The sequence below is a fragment of the Tachypleus tridentatus genome, chromosome 8, assembly GCF_004210375.1.
Source record: "Tachypleus tridentatus isolate NWPU-2018 chromosome 8, ASM421037v1, whole genome shotgun sequence".
NCBI classification, from domain to species: Eukaryota; Metazoa; Arthropoda; class Merostomata; order Xiphosura; family Limulidae; genus Tachypleus; species Tachypleus tridentatus.
The window spans coordinates 81,728,889-81,752,337 of NC_134832.1; the positions used below are offsets into that span (position 1 = coordinate 81,728,889).

Sequence of the window (23,449 nt, forward strand, 5' to 3'; positions counted from 1 at the left end):
TTAGAAACATGAGGCCTGTCCTGACAGCGCTACAAGAGAATCTGGATATCAAATAAATCACTGCGAAAAACTTATGCAAGCTAGCCTGAAAATGGAAGTCTTTCGAAACGTCGTCCTTTCTGTTTGAACTTCTTTTGTAGATTGGTGCATCAATAATTGTTTCTTAAGTGTCACTGAAGTAGGCACTTACTGCCATTTCAACTTTGTTTTTTCGTTTCGAAGACTCTGTATAGATCATAAGTAAAAGAACAATAGTTGACATTATCTGAAATTACCTAATACTGTCTGTTAGTAGCAGTATGCATTGTGTATTATTGGGTTATCTATGTTGTATTCATCATAAATATTAAACAGATTTTTAGCGTTACAAGCTTCTATTCAGTTTTACCGCTGAGCTACTGGGCTGTATTATTTGTCATACACATTCATAGTAACAATAATTATTAACTTCCAATAGATAAAGCAGAAACTAACTGCTGTAACAAAGAGCATTAATAACAAACAATGTTACAATAATTAATAAATATTATGAGTTGCAAAGCTCTCTTTAGTCGAAAGTATATTTAGTTCACAAATCAATTCGTTTTCTTACTTTAAGAAGAAATATCACTTGAGTTGTCTTTTAGAAATTTCTTTTAGCACAGAAGTGTTTAATTTGCTGTTTTTTTTCCCTTTTTGGTTTTCTCCTCAAAATCTTTATTCACGCTCAAAGTATATATATATTCATGAATTTTTACCTAAATTGTTTGTTTGTTTTTGAATTAAGCACAAAGCTACACAATGGGCTATCTGTGCTCTGCCCACCCCGGGTATCGAAACCCGGTTTTTAGTGTGAAAGTCCGCAGACGTACCACTGTGCCACTGGGGGGCTTTACCTAAATTTCTGTCATAAAGTGCTTACGAAGTTATGAACTATTTCACTTTAGCTTTATGTATATATATACGAGAGAGAAAGTCTACTTTTAATGATTCTAATTAAAAAACCGACAAAGTACCTTACGGTGGAAGAAGATAATTCAGGAAACATCCTCTCTTTATTTAAATATCTTGTTTGATGAAAGAACTTCAGATTTGTGTTAATAGTTTCTCCAACCTGAAATTTTCCTCAGAGGAGTAAACTCTTTAAGATTACCAAGTAAGCCCCTCTAAAATTCGATAGATAAGTTTGGAGCTCAATTAATATTTTGTTCTATAGATTTTCATTGAGTGAGTAAACTTGCGAGAAGTAAAAAATAAAGTGAAGAGTATCTTTTGAAAGGTCATTCAATCTAATTTGACCTTTTGACGGAAGTAAAAAGCGTGGGCCACTAGGTTGCGCAAATATTTTCACTTTAAACGAGTGAAAACGTGTACTGAATGTTTAATCACCCATTTTACGCGCATTAGCCATAACGAAAACAGAGTTAAAACAGAAACTGTTGATGTCTCCCTAATAAGCTTCGTTATTTGTGGGCTTCGCTCATTTTAGGTGGACTCACAAATAAGTAGTATATATGCATCTGCCTTCATGAATGAGACGATATTTAGTTCGTTAAACGCAAACTGACTTAAGTAAGATTATGCCTGTCACATAGAAAATTAAAAAAGTAAAAATTGTGAGGTCAAACATTTACATTCATTTATATCAACATCCTGGGGGTGGACAAAAAACTGTGGTCTCCTTTTTCAAATTATGCTAATTTGGTATATCTTTTATTATATAAAAGAAAAAAATATTTAAAACTATATGTTTTTAGAACGCACTCGACAAAATATCTTTAAATATGATCTCAAATCCTAATTTTAACACTAGATTTGTAAATATCTGAACTTTTCATTAGTTTATTTACATTTTTTCGTAAAAAGTGTTGTGCACCTGCTGTAGTTTCTTAGTTCTTCTGATTCCAGTTAACCTTCGAAATTATTAAACAAGTTTCTTTGCAGTAATCGAACGTAAAAATGAAACTCAAAATAACACAATTCAGTCAGATTAATATGAGGTAATTGAATAACATCAATTATCTTGTTTCTAAGATATCTTTTAACGACTCCACAATTGCAGAGAATCTTGTTTAATAATTTCGTAGGTTAACTAGAATGAGAGGATCTAAGAAACTACAGCAGGGGCACAAAATGTTTTATGAGAAACTTTAAATAAAGTAATGAAAAATTCAGAGATTTACGAAAACCAGTGTTAAAATCAGAATTTGAGATAATATTTGAACATACCTCGTCGAGTGCGTTATAAAAAAATACATAATTTACATACCTTTCTGCTAATAAAACAATATTTTCAAAGGAGGCTACTTTTTGTCCATCCACTGTATGTTAATATAAATGGTTCCAATCATCTTAAATACATTTTACTTGAATACTTTTAAAATCTACAAACATCACTGTAAGTCATAAAAAAAAAGCAAAAGCTCTACTATTACACATACTTTAATTAAATACTATATTTATTAAAAATCTCCCAGTGAGGCTGCGGTAGGTTTATAGACCTGGGGTTCTATTCTCCCCGGTAGTAAGAGCAGAGAGCCCAGTGTGGCTTTGCTTTAAAACAATTTATGAAAGTTTAAAACTAAATTAATTTATTTTATTAGCGGATTATTCCATTTTATCGTCAGAATTTTGAAATTGTTTAGAGCTTGAAACACATCAGTAAAACAACAAACAGTATCTAATAAAAACATGTTACATGTAAACAAAGAGCCAAGTTATGTAAAAGACAAATATTAACTGTGTAAAGATGTAATATAAAAGTTAGTTAAAAAATTAAACTTTGGGAAAGTTGATATTCCCATTGCTTCTAGCTACAAATGCAATAAGATGAGAGGGCAAAGTATTTCTCAATTTTTTCTCTCATTTTACTATTCAAAGTTTGTCTTTTTCCATAACTTAGCTATTTTGATATCACACCTTGATATAGCTGATCAATTTACGAGGGCTGTTCAAAAAATACGCGGACTGACGTCATAAAACAAAATGTACTTTATTTAAAAGTTACAGGTCTGGGCCCCCATCAAAGTACTCTCCTCCCCAACGCACACACTTATCCCAACGGTGTTTCCACTTGTTCAAACAGTCCTGGTACGCTTCTTTTGTAATGTCCTCCAGCTCCTTCGTCGCATTTGCCTTAATCTCGGGAATCGTCTCAAATCTTCTTCCTTTCAAGGGTATTTTGAGTTTGGGGAACAAGAAAAAATCGCAAGGAGCAAGGTCAGGTGAGTAGGGGGGGGGAAGAACAGTGATCGAGTGTTTGGCCAAAAACTCACGAGTTCTGAGGCACAAATTTCGCAGCAACGCGGTGCATCTTCAATTTTTCGGTCAAAATCTCGTAACAAGATCCAACTGATATCCCACACTCTTCAGCAAGCTCCCTGACAGTCAGACCTCGATTTGCCCGCACCAGGGTGTTGATTTTGTCGACGTGTGGGTCGTCAGTTGACGTGGAAGGACGTCCATCTTCAATGGACTGTCGACCATCCTTAAAACGTTCATGCCACTTGAAACATGCCGTACGCTTCATAGCAACATCACCGTAAGCCGTGTTAAGCATAGCAAAAGTTTCAGTCGCAGATTTTCCAAGTTTAACACAAAATTTCACAGCAAGTCGTTGCTCCTTCAGATAATTCATTCTGAAATCCACCAAACGAAAAAAAACGCACTTCACTTAAAACCGCGTAGCTAATACACAAATGAAGATATCTGCAATCGGGAAATGGCGTTGTAATCAGCTGATCTGTGCAAACCCTGCGACACCAAGCGGATTCCCCTGGAACCAACTGGAGCCGCCCAATTCAAACAGTCCGCGTATTTTTTTAACAGACATCGTATTCTGGCTCTACTATGTTTGTATATATACTGTGCATCTGAATATCTTCTGAATAGAAACTAATAGTTTCTGTTCATTTATGAGTGTTATTATTAAGAAAACTATCTGTACTTTCTGTGGTTGAAATTGTTAAATATTTTATATAGAAAATGGGAATCTATCAGCATAACTGCAACGTTTTAGCTTACTATGTCATTCCCTCAGTTCCATCTAATCCTAGGTCCCCAAGCCATCAATTTTGGTTTAATGTCTATTAAAAGCAATTCACCATTAAAATACTCAAAAGCGTATTCGTAATATTGCTAACAAATGTGTAACGGTCTGGAGCAATTCTTAGTTCCGTTTACTATCGATCTGTAGAACTTTATATTATGTCAGTTCTCCTTTGTTTACTTAACATTTTGTCACTTTCACAAGTAAAAGAACAACAATAATTTTAACAATTTTTTGTCTTCTTGTTTCTGTTGATTTAAAATTTTCGTAAACCTAGTGTTTTTAATGTAAAGTGAAAGTTCTTAGATCTGTTTAGAAATATAAGAATAGTACAATTGCAGTATGTGGAACAGTTGTGGCAATATCAATATTTGTCCAAATGTTTGATCCTGTACATACTAACGGCAGTGTTATTCTACCTTTTAACTCGGCAGAATAACTATAATTTAGATACAAAGACCAAAGATGCAAAATATGAAAAACTATTGACTGTAAGATGGGAATGTTTTCACGTCAAACCGAACAGTCAATTATCTGTAAGCCCACATGGCATGAATAATATGGCAATGAATAAGTTGGAATTTGGGCTTTCTATTGGTTATAAATTTCATGAGACTCAGCCTTAGAAAAGTATAATCGTAAATTAGAGCATGCCAGACGGAAGTATGAAAAGTGGTTTATGAATTTTCATCGATTGCTCTTTAGTCTCGTAAGACCGAATAATATAAAAATAAAGCTGCTGAATATCGATTATATAATATCGAATACAAAATTATAGAGGATATTTTACGTTACATTTCATAGTTTTATAGGGGTGGTGTGTATGTGTTTGTGTTTGTCTTATAGCAGGGGCCTGGCATGGCCAAGCGCGTAAGGCGTGTGACTCGTAATCCGAGGGTCGCGGGTTCGCGCCCGCGTCGCGCTAACCATGCTCGCCCTCCCAGCCGTGGGGGTGTATAATGTTACGGTCAATCCCACTATTCGTTGGTAAAAGAGTAGCCCAAAAGTTGGCGGTGGGTGGTGATGACTAGCTGCCTTCCCTCTAGTCTTACACTGCTAAATTAGGGACGGCTAGCACAGATAGCCCTCGAGTAGCTTTGTGCGAAATTCCAAAACAAAACAATTGTCTTATAGCAAAACCACTTCGGGCTATCTGCTGGGTCTACCGAGGGAGACCAAACCTTTGATTTTAGCGTTGCAACTTATAGGGATGAACAAAAAATGTAGAAGAGAAGGTGACTCAAGAACAAATATCTAAATTCTCACACTAGGTAAATTTCAGGTTGCTTTTAAATAGTTCCTTATGCAATTAAAAGTTATATAATATTAAAATATAATTTTTTTATCCATGGTTCAAAGTAAAGTTTGTTTGTGTACCATGAAAATTAAATAGATTAATTAAGTTTTGAATCTAATTAACTGAAACGTTTTGCAGTTTTGCCTGCCCGCATGGTAAGGGTTAATCTTACACGCAACTACCTAACGTGTAGTCAGTCACCTAAGAACATGCGTGTTCTCTTCCAGAGGGAGGGAGTCACCATTTTTCCATATTTCATGGTATTGCCGATTTTCACAGGAAGATTTGCTTATTGACTGAAATATGAACTCAAAGTTACCACATCAAACATTTATAATTCTGTGAAAATCAAAGCTGAAATAGAAAAGAAGGTGTTTGGTCAAAACTCTAAAAATGAGACATGTGATAACAAATGTTATTCTCAACATATCATATGCTATAAACAAGTACTAGTACTTCCGGTACTGACTGCACAATACCGGTACTGGTATAGATTGCAAAAGGTCCGGCATGGCCAGTGGTTAAGGTGCTTGAATCGTAATCTCAGGGTCGCGTGTTCGAATCACCGTCCCACCAAACATGTTCGCCCTTTCAGCTTTGGAGGTGTTATGATATGACGATTAATCTAACTATTCGTTGGTAAAAGAGGAGCACAAGAGTTGGCTGTGGGTGGTGATGACTAGCTGCCTTCCCTCTTACACTATTAAATTAGGGACGTGTAGCGCAGATAGCCCTCGTGTAGCTTTGAACAAAATTCAAAATCAAACAAACAAAAACCAACTATAAACCCTTAACAAATGTTTAACTATATCTGTGTGCATCTCACCCTTATTTATTCCTAAAAAATAATAGTAAAGATAATAATAAAAAGTCCATTCTATGAAACTTTCTCAAGCATTCAAATATTTTTCGTTTCTGTATTTGATAAAGTATTATCTTAAATAATCATTTGGGCCACTTTGGAATAAACTTACGATAGAGAATTTTATTTTGTTTATTTGTTTGTTTTGAATTTCGCTTAAAACTATACAAGGGTTATCTGTGCTACCCGTTCCTAATTTAGCAGTGTAAGACTAGAGGAAAGGCAACTAGTCATCACTATTTACTGCCAACTCTTGAGCTGCACTTTTACCAAGGAATAATAGGATTGACCATAACGTTATAAAGCCCCCACGGCTGAAAGGGCAAGTATGTTTGGTGTGCCCCCCCCAGTGGCTCAGCGAAATGTCTGCGGACTTACAACGCTAAAAACCGTGTTCCGAAACCCGTGGTGGGTAGGGCACAGATAGCCAATTGAGTAGCTTTGTGCTTAATTTAAAAAAATGTTTCGTGTGACGGAGATTTGAGCCGGTGACCCTCATATTTCGAGTCAAGCGCCATAATCAGTTAGCCATACTGGACAAAAGTGAATTTACTTTTAATAATACATTTGACGATTAACATATAATAAATGTATACCTTAGAGATTTTGTTGAAATGTGATAATCTTGTTTGTTTTACAGCAAAAATCACAATTGGACTGTGTACTCTTCCATACCAGGAACTGAACCCCGTATTTTAGCTTTGTAAGTTTATAGACTTATCACTATCCTACCAGGAAACAAGGAGGTAGTTTGTGTTTAGTCATAATCAACGATCTTCATCACCTTTAAAGGTAAAATAACATTCAACCTTTGACTATCAATGCAATGAGCAAAATAAAGAAAAAGGTAATATTCAATGACCACTCTACATTTATGTAATATAACCCTTGTTTTTAGAAATGTAATAGTTACACGTACAACCACTGAAAGTTAAACTATGTTGGTTTATTTTCTAACAAAATATTGTGTTACACGAATTATATAATCTTAATATATTATAACACAAATAACGTTTCCTGGTATAAATATTCTTTGTATAAAGTATCATAACAAGCCACGAAAATTATGGAGCATGGCATGCTCAGGAGTTAGGGTGCCCGATTCGCAATTTGCCGGTCGTTGGATCAAAACCAGTCGCCGAATATACTCGATCTTTCAGTCATTTGGATGTTATAATGTTACGGTTAATTTCACTTCTCGTTGGTGAAGAGTAGCCTAAAAGTTGACGATGGGTGACGTTGACTAACAGCTTCCATTCTAGCGCGGGAAGCTATCGGAAATTATTCGACACAGATAATCTTACTGCCTTTTAAACTTTATACACGATGATACTTGTTATGGACACTAAAATGGAGTGCGTTTTAAAGAAAGCACAAAAGTCTTATTATTTCAAACGTTAAGATTGATTCTGTACACTAGGAGACTCCAGAAGGATTCGGTATTAGGGAAGAATGAAATAATTTGACAAATCATTCTAAGTTTTAAATTATTTTAATTAATTTCCTATTAATATTTGGCCAAAAAACTTAATTTTCTCTAATTTACTTTTATCAGATTTGTAAAAGAAATTCAAATAATATCACATCTGAAACGTAACGACTTTGAACAGTTCGAACTGTTCCTCAAAATTTCTACCTAACTGTGTTCTATGAGTTAACAAGATCCGTTATAACATCCATCCGATAATGCAAGATTTAAAACTTGATGGATTTGCAAGTACGATTAACATTCTTTAAAAATTCAAATAATGAATCTGAGATTTTGTACTACTTTGTTTCTAAATCATTACTTTCTGAAAGATAATTCTAATTCTAACTTTCACTTTTGGTTGTTGTTCATATGATACGAAAACATTCTTAAATTAGTAATTTGTACAAACTTACCATGTTGGCATAGTTTTATTTAGTAGAAAAGTTGAACGTAATACTTAATACAGATACCACACTGCTATGGAATTTCTCATTTTGTCAAATCTTAAGAAAGAATTTGAACAGAAAGTTAAATATTATTCATTCTCATTCTTTTAGATAAAATCAAACAAAATGTTACTTTATATTCCACCTTTCCTCTTTACTTTAGTATTTGACAATATTTACTCTAGGTTTAGCCAATCTTACCGCAGTAGTATATACTAACTGGTTCTTGTTATTGACACTGTTCTCTTAATTAGACACCTCCTGTAGCTCAAAGAGAAGCCCAATGGCTTATAAGTATAAAAATCGGGTTTTAATAGCTGCAATGAGCATATTACAGAGAACCCATTCCATATCTTTGTGTTTACCAAAGAAATCTTTCATAGAAATTTTATCCTTTGTGACTATTACAAGATGTTTTTTTTACCAATATATTTTTAATAGAACAGATTTTAATTTTGTAACTTGTACTGAAAATATAATTACATTTTGACGCTGTTTATTTAATTTTGGATGCATAGCATGGTGCACAATATACTGGGTAAAATGTTTAATGTGGATAGAATTCACTGTTTTAATACACTACCTTATAGATACAACCACCAGTTTATTTTTATTTATATAGATATAAATAACACAGCTTTTGCACTTAAAAGACCTGTGAATATTACTCTTTTGGCACCTTTCACAAATTAAGTCAAACATGATTCCGTAAACCACACAAAATTATTATTATATCATAGTTTTTTTTCTTTTATTTGCTTCCATACCAATCTTTGAGAAACTTAGAAATTTGTTTACTTTTTATAACCACTTAGACCTCTCCTGGCTTATTCAAATACACCAAGAACATCGCTAAAATATATAGACATCATACTCTATTGAAAATAATATGCAAAGAGTTAAGTTGTAGTGAAATTATTTCCTATTGACACCTAGTATATGACTGCAGATAGGTGTCGTAGCACCGAGACACCGACCTATACATGTGGTTCACGGCAAATTCGCCACCATTAAAGAGCACAGTTTTGTGTCGGTTAAACATAAAGCCAGTAAATTATCATATAGCTCTTGAAGAGGAACTATATTCATGTGCGAGATTGTTAAGTGACGTAGAACAAAAGAAAAAAAAAACATTTGCTAGACGGGAAGTTTCAATGCTATCTATGGAACTGGATAATCTTACACAACAAAGCTTTTAGAAAAGCCAGAACAGCGACCAATCTGCACATTGAATGCTATAGTTACAAAAAAACCTTTCGACCCAAATAAGCCATTGCAGTGCAATGGACACATCTAGTAGTAATGTTAACGAGATAATAAACACGGATTTGAAGCTTACAAAGACTCATGATCTTTCAATCATACCACAGAATCTATGTCTGTTTTCATAGGATATAGAGCAAAAGAACATGGAATCATAACAAGTCAGTTATACCAATTATTTATCAAATCCTTCAATTCAACTCCAACGAATTTTTTACTTTGGTCCGCTTAAACTTGGTCTTAGAGGTTGATATCTATGTACACTATAGGATCTATGGAAAACTTATAGCGACGTATGGTTAAAGGTTGACCTCACAATCCTTCCTCGAAATCTTTAGCAAAACAAAATTACTGTGCCGGGAAATATTGAGTAATCATGGTCACTAGACTAAGTAACATTAAAGATGAGGAAAAAAGTGTCAAGGGATAACGAAATCTAAAATAACATTATTTTAAAATGCAAACAATCTTTAGTATAGAATTCTAATTACACCGTGATATTTATAACATCTGGATAATTCTAGTGAAATTATCTTCGACTAACACCTAGCATACAAAATTGGGATTATATCGTGTTATCCTATAATGAAGTTCTAATGAAATGATATTTAATGACATTCAACATACAAAGTTATGATGGCATCATTTACCCCAAAAAAACATCTTAAGTTCTAGTGAAATTATTTCCTACTGATACCAAGTATATGACATTATTATTATGCTATTATAAAATTTGTTGTTAATTTGTGTCTTTTTTTTTTTTTAATGACTAACCTCTGGAATCAGACCTTCATGACAGAAGCTCTCTGCTTTTTTCTGGATCAATGCTGCAAGTTTACATACAATCACACCATTGTCAAGAACATCCATGAAATTCTCCAACGTAATAACGTCTATACCTGGGAGAAAAATAAACATTAATTACTGAGTAGTTTTAGAGTAAACGAACGGTCTAAATGTAAGAATATTTTCAAAATATTAAAGTGTTAAGATTATAAAAAAACGTTCCATTAGAAAAGTACAAAGAAATCAAATACATCTTTTTTTTTAAGTTTGTATTTAGGTGTTATTTTAGTTTTCCACCTATTTTACAAACCTGAAGTAAGTTATTTAGTAAATTTTTTATGTCATCTTTTTTACACATGGGTAGTGATAAGTTACTGAACACTAAGTGCTTTATGGTTAAGCATAATCTTTACAATTTCGAGGCTTAAATATTCCTATGGAAGCTTCAGTGTTATTTTGTTGGTTGTTTTCTTTAACGTTGATAATATTTTAAAAGTAGTTTAACTTTAATGTTAGATAAAAAAACAATAAGAAAGTGAACTATTCTTCTTTTTCTGCACGAACTTGTTTCAGTTAACAGTTGCTATAATCAAGGAATACTAACTCAGTGTTTTGTTTATCCATTTCGCTAAAAGTTCTTTTTCTGATTCCATAATTTTCTGTTCGCGCTCGTCAATCAACATGATCTCTATGTTCCAGGCACTTACTACATAATGTTCTTGAAGCTTAAGAACTATATACAGATATCTTAGTCAAAAAGAATCTTCGAATCACTTTCGTTAGTAAGTGACTCAACAAAGTAAAAAGATTGGATTTTTCTATGAGCTCAACAAAGAAGCTTTTATTTCAGTGAAGTTTGACTAGTTGATCCATCATATTAGAAATTAAAATCCATATATTATTAAATGAAACTGCATTCATGGGCACAAATACGAAAATCACAACTAGATTCAAAACAAAAACTGTTTCATTACAGTTTTATATGTTTTTGCAAGAAAAGCACATGTAGTTACTTCCCGTTCTTTCGAATACTGTGAAGACAGAAAACCGGTTTAAAGTGCACAGTCACAGTTTCTATTAGTTAATTTATGTTGCATTACCATACGGGAAGTGACTTCCCACTTATTGCTGTTCTACTCAACAACCTGCAGCTATTATCAACCATTCTACTGACCTATGTTCGACACGAACTTTTGCGATCCCGAACGTTGCATGTACTCTATAACTCAGTCACATTTACTTCTGGATTGCCCAAATGGGTATTTCATTTAGAAGGATTTATAACAGGAAAATCTTTAAAAAAAACAACATACAAGTACATCTCAGGTGATCCTTTGATATATTAATAATAATTACAGCATTTAATTAAATTAATAATATCATTTGTTTGGCACAAATTATTTTCTTCAGAAAGTAATAATAATAATCTTAAAAAATAATGGATAACTTATGTGGTATTTTGTAAATAGTGTGAGCGTGTGTTTTCTTATAGTGAAGTTACAGCAAGCTATCTGGAGAGTCCACCAAGGGAATCGAACGCCTGATTTTAGGGTTATAAATCACAATACTTACCTCTGTAGCGGCGGGGGACTTTTCTAAACAGTAATTTATTTATCTTCTAAATTTATTACACTCCTACTGAACATTTCAATCGACAGAAGTTCAGTCGGTGATTCATCGATGTTGTTATCTTTTTCTGATTTTCAATGTTCTGGTCTCAGCATAACTTTGTTTTGTTTTTGCACATGGCAAAAACATTTTTTTTTAAATTCAACTTTTCACTGTTGCATTTTATCTAAATCGTAAACTACCCCAGCTTCTACGATATGGTATGATTAGAAAGTTGTTTTATGTTGCCTGTTTCTTCTAGGGAAAGACCTTTCAGTTCGATTGTAGTATCGAAAGTCACTTTTTAGCTTTGAGCAAAAGAGCCTCTGGCAGCAGTTTGAAGCAAATATGTGTTCATAAGAAGCTGTTATTTTCTTCTTAATGAAAACTCTTATAATAGGAAAGGAAGATTTTTTACGGTCTCTTATTTATTTTACTGTGAAATGAAACTCTACAAAACATCACGATGACGAGAAACCCATTTTGAAGTAAAAATGTATTCTAAAGACGGCTGGTATGGTTATTAAAACTTTAATTAAAATAAAGTACAGAACAACGTTTCAACCTTCTAAAGTCATCTTATCAGAAGTTCGAAACGTTGTTCTGTACTTCATTTTAATTAAAGTTTTAGTACCCATACTAACCAATTTTAGAATACGTTTTCTGCATAACATTGTTATTGCGTGCAAAAATCGATTGTTGATGTACATTGAGTGACTATTGTGGGATGATAAGTGACGTTTTGGTTTCATTCTTCAAATCAAGGCATATAAAAAGAAAATAATACTGTATATTGTAAAAAAAAAAGTATGTAAAACAATAGGATTTTTCATTCCGTTTATGACGGATTGCGCTAGAAAAGGCCCAGCATGGCCTGGTGGGTTAAGGCGTTCGACTCGTAAACTGAGAGTCGCGGGTTCGAATTCCCGTCGCATTAAACATGCCCGCCCTTTCAGCCGTGTGGGCGTTATAATGTGATGGTCAATCCCACTATTCGTTGGTAAAAGAGTATCCCAAGAGTTGGCGGTGAATGGTGATGACTAGCTGCCTCTCCTCTAGTCTTACACTGCTAAATTAGGTTCGACTAGCGCAGATAGCCCTCGTGTAGCTTTGAGCGAAACTAAAAAAACAAACAAATAAAGTGCTAGAAAACTGTATTTAAAATGTTATAAAACTGTCAAGCTGGCACTTGCCAGGTGATTAGGACACTCAACTCGTAATCTAAAGGTCGCACGTTGGAATCCCCGTCACATCAAACATGTTCGCCCTTCACCCATGAGAGTGTTTAATGGCACTGTCAATCCCACTATTGATTGCTAAAAGAGTAGCACATGAGGTGGCGATGGGTGATGATGACTAGTTGCCTTCCCTCTTGTCTTACATGGACGGCAGGTGGAGATATCCCTTGTATAGTTTGCATGAAATTCAAAAACAAACACATAAGCTATCAAGTTTATTCACGAGAGTATGAGTTTTTATAACTCTAAAAAATCTAAATCTAAATGTCAGTGTTGTATTAAATGATCATAATAACATTTTCAAGAATGAATTTACATTGACGATGAATCTTTGATATTTTTTTTAAATTCACTTATCATTTAACTAAACAACTAATAGATTTAAAAAAATTTATCCCAGTTTAATGCCCTTCATAATTATCGCTAAATTCAACACTATTTTATGGTTTGGCTTGAATTTCGCGCAAAGCTACACAAGGGCTATCATGCGGGACCCACCAAAGTAGTTATATGTTTGATTACTTTAGTTAAACCGCATTAATAAGTAATGTAAGCAAATTACATATTGTGTTTTTCTTAAGCTGACATATTTCACGGTTTTTACAGTTTTTATTTTATTCAAATAAACAAAGAGTACAAAAAGGTTGCATTAAGAATAATTTAAATACTAGGAACAAATAAGTTAGAATATAATTTTATAGAGGCCCGACATGGCCAAGTGTGTTTAGGCGTTCGACTCGTAATCTGAGGATCGCGGGTTCGAATCCCTGGCACACCAAACATGCTCGCCCTTTCAGCCGTGGGGGCGTAATAATGTTAGGGTCAGTCCTATTATTCGTTAGTAAAAGAGTAGCCCAAAAGTTGGAGGTGGGTGGTGATGACTAACTGCCTTCCCTCTAGTCTTACACTGCAAAATTAGGGACGGCTAGCACAGATAGCCCTCGAGTAGCTTAACGCGAAATTAAAAAAAAAAAATTATTTTATAGCACAAACATTAGAGCATATTCCACACGAGTTGATTTCTGTAAATGTAATTAATTATTTTGTTTTGCAAAGAACCTTATTATTATTTTCACAGTTTTAGCATATTCAAAATTTAAAGAGTATTTTTAGAATGAAGTATTCGTCACGATAGTGATTCGTGTCATTGTAAAATTTCTTTTGGTCACAACAATGCTTGGCATTATTCAAACTTGTAACATATGATACAATATATGACAGACAAGTATAATTCAGAATATAAAAAAATGCTATTATTACTTTTCGTTTATTTGCTTCAGACCACAAATAAAATAACAATGACAGAAAATTTAGAGCCTTTTCTAAAATTAGTTATTTGTTCTTTTTTCCCAAAAAGATCAGACATCTTGTTTGAAAGACTACAACGTAAGTTGGAACCCTCGTCACACCAAACATGCTCGCTCTTCACCCATGGGGGCGTTTTACTGTGAAGATCAATCCTACTTTTCGTTGATAAAAGAATAGTTCATGAGGTGGCGGCGGGTGACGATGACTAGCTGCCTTCCCTCTTGTCTTAATTACAGTATTTTATCATAATACATGTTACAAACTAACACAGACAGCCAATTTTGTAGCTTTGTGCTTTACTACAAATAAAATCGACTGAAACATATTTAAGTTTTCGCGCTTGTTTAAAAAACAAAAAGGCGTGTATTATGTATTCAATAATAACGTATTTGAATTAACCCATTGCTCGTGTAAGGTTCAACTCGTCTAACAGATCGAGTTACCAGCACAAACATCAAATAATTTTACAAAAAAGTCGTCTTTCAGGCGACTAAAAGTTTTTATTAGACAATCTGAACCTAAATAAATTTTAGAGTGAATCTGTTGAAAAACGTATTTTGTTTTTCACGTTATTGAAAAGTGGATAACTGGAAAGTCTGCAGTATAAAATTATTCGTGCTTGTCTGTGTGAAAGTAATATTAAGGCGTGCGACTCGTAAGCTGAGAGTTGCGGGTTCGCATCCCCTTCGCGCCAAACATGCTCGCCCTTTCAGCCGTGGGGGCGTTATAATGTTACGGTCAATCCCACTATTCGTTGGTAAAAGAGTAGCCCAAGAGTTGGCGGTGGATGGTGATGACTAGCTGCCTTCCCTCTAGTCTTACACTGCTAAATTAGGGACGGCTAGCACAGATAGCCCTCGTGTAGCTTTGCGCGAAATTCAAAAACAAACAAACAAAAAAAGAAGAATCGTGTTTATCTTTTATATATTTTGTGTGGCTGCATCCATGTGCATTGATTAACAGTGGAGATAAATCATGAATATTGTGCTTCACTCTAGTATTTTAGATGAATATCACAAATGAATCTATCAGTCACTCACAGTATTTTTGCATAATAGTTTATATATATATTACAAACTAACTTCTTCTTTGGCTTATTATAATTTCACTGAAAAAAACAAACAAAGTTGAAGTGGAGAAAAATACTGGTTTAAGGCACACTGAATAAAAATCCTTACCATAGCCAATTAATAACTAGTTTAATAGTATCTTCGATTAGTTCAGTTGTACTGATGATAAAGATACTCTCACAAATACAATTTTTATATTATAAGCAGCAGAATGAGTTATACACTTTATTTTATTTCTTATACATTTACCTTTGTACCTTATAATTATAAAAAATGTACTTGAGGTTAACTGCGTTTCCAGTTAGAATTTTGCACTCAAGTTTTTCCATTCTATTTTGAAGTCATTTCAAGGATCAACTGTAGGAAAGTTTCGAATAAATCAATGTATCTGACATCAGTGTATCTGACGTGATAATCTTGAGACTAAAAAATACAACATACCTAAAGTTCTATCTATCCACTCAGCCAAATCTTCCTTCAAGGGAAGTAAATTTTCTTCTTGTTTTCTTGCTATCTGCAGCTGCACATCATCCCATGTATATTGGTCCGACATGATTTCGTACGTATTAAATATTTTCTTTAAACTGACGACAAATATCCACTTAGTTTGAGATCATCTGTAATAGCAGTACAAATTAAGTAAAACCTTAAAAATGTACTTCGATTTTACCTTTTTAATGTCTGTTAAGAAATAAATAAAGTTTATAAGAAAAGAAAACTTTGGTAAAATATAAAGAGTTTTACTTTAAGCTCGTTAAGGCGTGTGCTTCGTAATCTGAGGGTCGCGGGTTCGCGCCCGAGTCGCGCCAAACATGCTCGCCCTCCCAGCCGTGGGGGCGTTATAATGTGACGGTCAATCCCACTTTTCGTTGGTAAAAGAGTAGCCCAAGAGTTGGCGGTGGGTGGTGATGACTAGCTGCCTTCCCTCTAGTCTTACACTCCTAAATTATGGACGGCTAGCACAGATAGCCCTCGAGTAGCTTTCTGCGAAATTTCAAAACAAACAAACAAAGTTTAAGCTTTTTTTCCGAGAAAAATTACTGCAAAATTAGAGCTGAAACTAACGCTTTTAATATATTTTGTCAAAACTTTTAGTGTTTGTTATATTTTGAAAGACCAGTTTTAAATACGTTTCGAATACTTCATGTTCATGTATTTGTATAACTTTATTTTTCAGTCCCATTATTTGAAAACTCCATAAAAACGGTAATAATCCAACCGATTCCGTAAAAATATCCTATCCTTGAATTAATTTGAACATTTTAAAGTTGTTTGATATTATATTTACGTTTTTAATTATTTTACGTACATTTAATAAGATTGTTAGCGACTAATAACATTATTTTGATGTATAATATTACGTGTAATATTATCTTGATTTTATATCGACAATCTCTTGCCTCATAACACCGGATGATTCAATTCCTGTTGTAAACGCATGTTTCTCATTTTAATTTCACTATTTTCATGTCGATGGGAGTCTTCAGGCTATTTTATAGAAACTAACGAGAACAAACATACAAAAGATGAAATTCTCTTTAAGTATTAAATTACACTAATTCAAGCTATTTCACAGAAACTAAAAAGATGAAATCCTCTTTAAGTATTAAATTACACTAATTCAGATCATTTATAGAAACTAACAATGGCAATCATATAAAAGATGAAATCCTCTTTAAGTATTAAATTACACTAATTCAGACCATTTTATAGAAACTAACAATAATAAACATATAAAAGACGAAATCCTTTTTAAGTATTAAATAACACTAATTCAGACTATTTTATAGAAACTAACAACAATAAACATATAAAAGATGAAATCCTCTTTAAGTATTAAATTACACTAATTCAAACTATTTTATAGAAACTAACAATGGAAAACATATACAAGATGAAATCTCTTTAGAAGATTAAATTATACTAATTTCCACAAATAACGAAATTAGTTACTGATGTTTCACTTGTTCCTTAGAGATTCTGGGCATTTGGCTACAACCAATGAGTATAATACTAAAAAAGCCTAATAAGGCATCTTTCTGGAATAACATATCGTCTCCACATTATATACCATAACCCAAGTATTTATACATCTATTTGTTTCTAATTTTATCACAAAGCTACACAACGGGTTATCTATGCTCTGCCAACAACTGGTATCGAAACCGAGTTTCTAGCGTAGTAAGTCCACAAATATACTGCTGTACCAGTTGGGGGCATTTTAAAGTATTTCCTGTTTTGTTAGTGAATACCAAGTTGCAACAGAGTGTTTTCTTTAGCAGTAATAACTGTGTACAAGTATTACAGTTTTGCAGAATGTTATTAATTGTAACCTATACAGTGCTACAAAGTATAATAATTCATCTAGAGAGCGCCCGAAATAACAATCAAGATCAAAAATAATATTAATTAACAATAAAAAATACATCTCGTCTGCGATAATATAACTGCTAAATTTAAAGTTATTTAATTGTTTACGCCTTTCAATATTTAATAATACAAAGTAAAAACAGGCTTATAGTCATGCACAGATTTATATGACAATTACAAAAAACATCAACACTAAAAGTATTAGGATATTTAAACAGTAACTACACTAGCAGTATACAAGAGATTTTCGGTGACTTGTTGTTAAATCACACCATACCGAACACACAGTAAATACAGTAATATTTCAAATTAACAACGAACCAAAAAAACGTTTCTGATACACAACTTTTAACCAATAAACATTCAGAAACTGTACAAACGGTTTCAATTGAACAACAATTGTAGACTGCACGTTCCAACCCTTTGGACAAAACTTAGAATATTTCCTTGTCTCGTAAATTTGATACCGATAATATAAATTTTGTTTTCACAACAACACTTTCAACTGCATTACTTCATGAATTATTAATCTTTTCTTGATAAATCTTATGTTCTATGAGAGAATCCTTCTAGCATACGGATGTAATAAATGATTTAATGGTTTTTCGCTACTAGGTGGTTCGCAGAGAAATATTTCTTTCGCTCTCGGCTGTATTGAATAATGAATGCCCTTTGTCAGTTGCATTACATGTGCTTTAGTCACATATCTATGGCCGTAAATATTATCGAAGAAAAAAATTAACAACGGTAATATTTACGTCGTTCATATTCCAGGAGGAAAGCATAATTAAAATAGCTTTAGCGTACAAAAGGTCATTAATCACTCCATATAAACTGGATTTTACTGTTGTTGTTTTTCCAGAACCAATACGTTATTAATATTATCCAATTGATAAAAATGAAGTTGCAAAGTTAACTTTAAGCTACTTTATAACCACAAAATGATAATAATAAGAAAAATTACTATATTTATACCATGTTAAGGAAATAATGCACAAGTTGTAATGACAAATGATTTTTATTATCAAAACATTTTAAAGACTTCTTTTTACATTGTTAAGCTAGAAATGTGCTGACTTCCTCACACTCCTAATAAAGTCATACGGCTAACGCTATATTCCTTTGAAATGCATTGACAAGCCATCAATATAAACATAGATATTGCTAGTTTCTCTTGTTTTGGTTTATTCTCCATATCTCGCCTAGCGAAGTAAAACGTTTGGATCAAAATAAGTTTTATAAGAGAAGCTTCAATCAACAAATAAGTTATAAAACAGAAGTACTAGGGGTTCGTAACGGTTAATTTGCGGATAAATACAAATAACATAAACAACAAGTGAAGAGACTGTTAAAGCATTAGAACAAAGCATCATTTATAATCACACAATAACCTACTGGTACAATATAAGCTTGACGCTCACTGTTGTTCTGATTACTACTAGTAGTTGTTGAAGTGGGATACTGCACTCTACCAAGGCAGGAATAATTATCACAATTTTGGGTCAGAGTCTTTGAACAGTATCCTCCTATTCAAGACAACCTAAGTTAGCGATCATTTTCATTACACATTTTAAGGAAAATAAACTCCCTACTCACTCTAATGTTTGCAAAACTTTGCATCACTACTCCAACTAAGTATGGCCTGCATACCATGAGAATACAACATAAATGCTTACCTGGCGAATATAAAAATCCTAGAATGACCACTATATCACCCATTACTTATGCTCCAGTCCATGGCCTGAAGCAATGATCCAGGTCACTCCATATCTATCTCACCCTTTGGACTATAAGGAAACTAAAGTTAACACATTTGAATGAAATAGTATGGAAGCTTCTCGAATATACATAAATAAAAATATATTCTAATTAAGGAAAAAGGAAAAGTAGCTCACAACTTAAAATAGTGGCAAAGAAATGTAAAGTAAATAAAAATTACGTGGATGTGTAAAAAGCATTCCTTTTGTGAAAATAAAGGAAATCAATTAAACAAAAAAAAGAGAACTTAAATGCACAATTAGAATGAATTGTACTGTGTCAAAAGAAGTGGTATTCATGCAGGCGAGCACTTAAGAATTAAAACGAAACACAAGAAAATATAATTTATAACTCAAAAGACATTATAAATCAGACAAAACAGGAACGAATTATATACAACAGAAGTCTATGGGTTTGTTTTGAATTTCATGCAAAAATACACGAAGGCTATCTGCGTTCGCCACTTCTAATTTAGTAATGTAAGACTAGAGAGAAAGCAGTTAGTCATCACCACCCACCGCCAACTCTTGGGCTACTCTTTTACCAACGAATAAACTGCTAAATTAGGGGCGGGTAGTGCTTTTCTCTTGTAGCTTTGCGCGAAATTCAAAACAAACTAAACAGAAAGTTTGAAGTTATTAATTTAGTAAATTTAAAACAAAATTAAAGTATAATATAAAATCACACTTAGAATGAGTATTACTGATTAAACAGAAACTCATTTGAACAATCTAAACTAAAAAGTAATACAATGAAAATTCAAAAATTCAATAAAAAACTCTAAGAAAATAGCTTTGATTACAGTAATGGAACAGAAATGAAAGTGAAACACAAAATTCAATAAAAAAGAGCTTGAAGTTGGAAGGAAGGAAGGAAAACAAAAGGGTCAGAGAAGGATGTGAATAGTAAGAAGGTTGTAATTGTACGTGATAAGGCAAGTTGATAGAACAGTTTGTCAGTTAAACAGAGAAAAAAGAATTAGATTATGCTACACAGCTGGATGATATAACTAATAGAGTGGGTAGATGGGTGGGTTTGGCAACTAGGCTGCGCCAACTGATAGAGCAGAAAATATAATAAAGGCGACTAGCAGAGATACAGTTTTTGTGGTGTATGTAGGGGCTAATGTTGTAGTGACAGGTAAGTCATAGGAGCTGATTAATAAGTACAAAGGGTTGACAAAGGCATTAAAAAAAGCCGTAACTTAGTTTTGTCTGTAATGCTGCCCAGAGTTAACTAAAGGGGTGAAGTAGGTCACTAGAGCTAAATGTTAGGCTTAGGTTAGTAAATGAAGATGGAGAAATTGGCTGGTTGGATTTGTGGGATCGGTTCAGTGGAATGAGGGAGCTTCTTGGAATAAATGGTTTACACTTAAATAAAGTCGGAGCTAATAATATTAACCTAGCTGTAAGAGGAGTTTTAAACTAGGACTAACAGTGGTGAAGTCCAAATGTAAAAAAAGAATAAGTGGCAGAAAAAAGTTTAACATTGGAAATTGGTATAAAAGTAGTTGTAATGACAGACTTAATTGTTATTATTGTAGTGCTAGAAGTAAAAGAAATAGAACAGATGACCCTGGAGCATTGGTAGGAATGGAGGATTTTGATATAATGAGAATAACTGAGACATGATTAAATGTAGACGATTTTGATGACAAATTTCTTTAAAATACTGAGTTACAGGCAGTTTGATAGGGATAGATTAATAAAGAAGGGAAACTAGTGACATGTGTAAAATGTGAGTTACATCTAGTTTAACTTAAAGATATCAAAGATAATAGTAAGGAGGTTGAATCCACTTGGGTTTGTGTTTGTTGATATAAAGAGGAAAGGTTTTTAATGGAAAACTGTTACATACCACCAAATGATACTGATGAAATTAGTGAAAAACTTTAAAATGAAATTAAGATTTCAGCTGTTAATGAAGTTATAACTATGGATGATTTAATTTCAGGCATATATATTAGGGAATGTTGGAGCCAAACCACGAGAGAAAAAGGTTTTTGGAAACTGTTCAAGATAGCGTTGTTCTTCAATTAGTCAAGGAGCCTACTAGAAACAATGCTATTTTAGATTTATTGTTAACTTCAAATATAGAAACGTTAGAGTAAGTGGGAAACTGGAGAATATCTGGATGCAAATGATCGCTGCACTATTAAGTTTGATGCTTTGTTGCATATGGAAATAAGGAATGATGATTTTGGTTACAAATACTCGTATAAAAAGACAAGTTTTGAAGAAATGCTACAAGAATCGTCAGTTGTAAGTTAGGCAGCTGAGTTATCTAGAGACACTGATCAGATGTAGAAAATTTTTAAACATAATTTTTAAAATATTTAAGGTAAACATATTCCTTACAGATAAGAAGTGCTAGCTGCAAGTAAAAACTAGATAACCTCACAAAATGTTTAATAAATTAAATTAAATAAAAGCATCATAAATTTAAGTTTAAACTGGCTGGTATGATGGAAAATCTAGGATATTATAGAAGATCAAGAAAGCTGATGAAATAGGAAATTTGGACATTAAAAAGGATGTATGAGAAAAATGTGGCTGAAAATATAAAAATTAACAATAAGAATTTTTTTAAATACATTAAGGTAAACAAAATGATAAGAGGTATTATAAAGAATGGCTCATATCTGATGATTATGAGATGGTTGAGTTATTCAATTTTGTTTTTCCTTGTTTTTTTACAAAAGAAGATTTAAGCAGTATTTCACATCTTGAACAGTAGATAAATGGAAACATCAAACAAAATAATTAGAAATCAGCTCTGAGCTAGTTAAGAAAAAATAGGATGTTTAAAAAAAATGGTGAAGCTTGTGGTTCAGATAATATATTTCCAAGGGTTTTGGAGGAAGTTAAACATTGAGTATGTCTAACTATTTTTTTTAGTCCTCAGATAGAGTGCAGGTAGAATAGAATTAGAAGTTAACTAATGTAATTACTCTTTTCAAGGGAATTGGTAACAATTGTTCCAGTAATTATAGACCCATTAGTTTTACTACAGTTCTTTGAAAAGTTTTGGAAAATTTATTAAAAGATATGTTGCTAAGTCACTTAATAAAACTTAGAATTTTATTGGATAAGCAACAGGGTTTCACTAAGGGAAAATCTTGCCTTACAAATATTTTGACATACTTTGAAAAGGTTACTGCTTATATAGATTTGGCATATCTGGACTTTCAGAAAGTATTTAATAAAGTGTCACATCAAAGATTTATAAGCGATTATATCTATAGGTGTGGGAGATAAGTTAGAAAGTTGGATAGACAAATAACTGGATAGATGAAAGTAGAGGTTTGTGACAAATAGAGTTTAGTTAGACTGGAATAATGTTTCGAATGGTGTACCTCAAGGCTCATACGTAGGGCCATTGTTCTTTTTTATTTACATGAATGACATAGATCAAGGAATATTCTATAAATTACTCAAATTTGCAGATGACATTGAAGTCTTGAGTGTTGCTGGCTGTAAAGAAGATGCTGCTGGTTCACAAAAGGATTTAAGTAATTTAGTTAGTTTGGCAAATAAATGGCACTTAGGTTTTAATTATAACAAATACAAAACAATGTATGTGTGTTATTGTAATTTGAATTATAAATATAATTTGGATTGGAACAGTCTTAAAAGTGTTATGAAGGATAGGAATCTTGATGTAATAGTCTATCCGTTTCTAAAACCATCCAAGTAGTTTGTTGGTGTTTGTGATATGACAAGTAGGAGTTTAAGTTGTATCTACGAAAATACTGAATATAAGTTTAAACAGATCATAATTTCATTTTACAGCTCAGTAGTTAGGCCACAATTGGAATACTGTATTCAGTCTTCAACTTCTTACCATAGAAATGCATTGAATTGTCAGAAATGATTCAGAAAAGGATTGCAAGAATAATTCCTGGGATTGAAGGGTTGTTAAACAAGGAGAGATTAAAATCCTTAA

General features: G+C 32.9%; 1 protein-coding gene across 2 annotated transcripts in view; it reads right to left on the reverse strand.

Annotated features, from left to right (window-relative positions):
- LOC143222788 (growth arrest-specific protein 2-like) overlaps window positions 1-23,449 on the reverse strand; it is a 43,919-nt gene that overhangs the window by 13,975 nt on the left and 6,495 nt on the right. Inside the window, exons 2-3 of one of the 2 annotated variants that reach the window (XM_076449764.1) lie at window positions 15,818-15,993; window positions 10,141-10,265 (exon numbers count right to left, since the gene is read on the reverse strand). In XM_076449764.1, the coding sequence (XP_076305879.1) occupies window positions 10,141-10,265; window positions 15,818-15,929 (237 nt within the window). In that variant the 5' untranslated portion in view covers window positions 15,930-15,993. Of the gene's footprint in view, window positions 1-10,140; window positions 10,266-10,756; window positions 11,182-15,817; window positions 15,994-23,449 lie in introns of those variants that run through there. The other variant, XM_076449765.1, reaches the window with a different exon arrangement.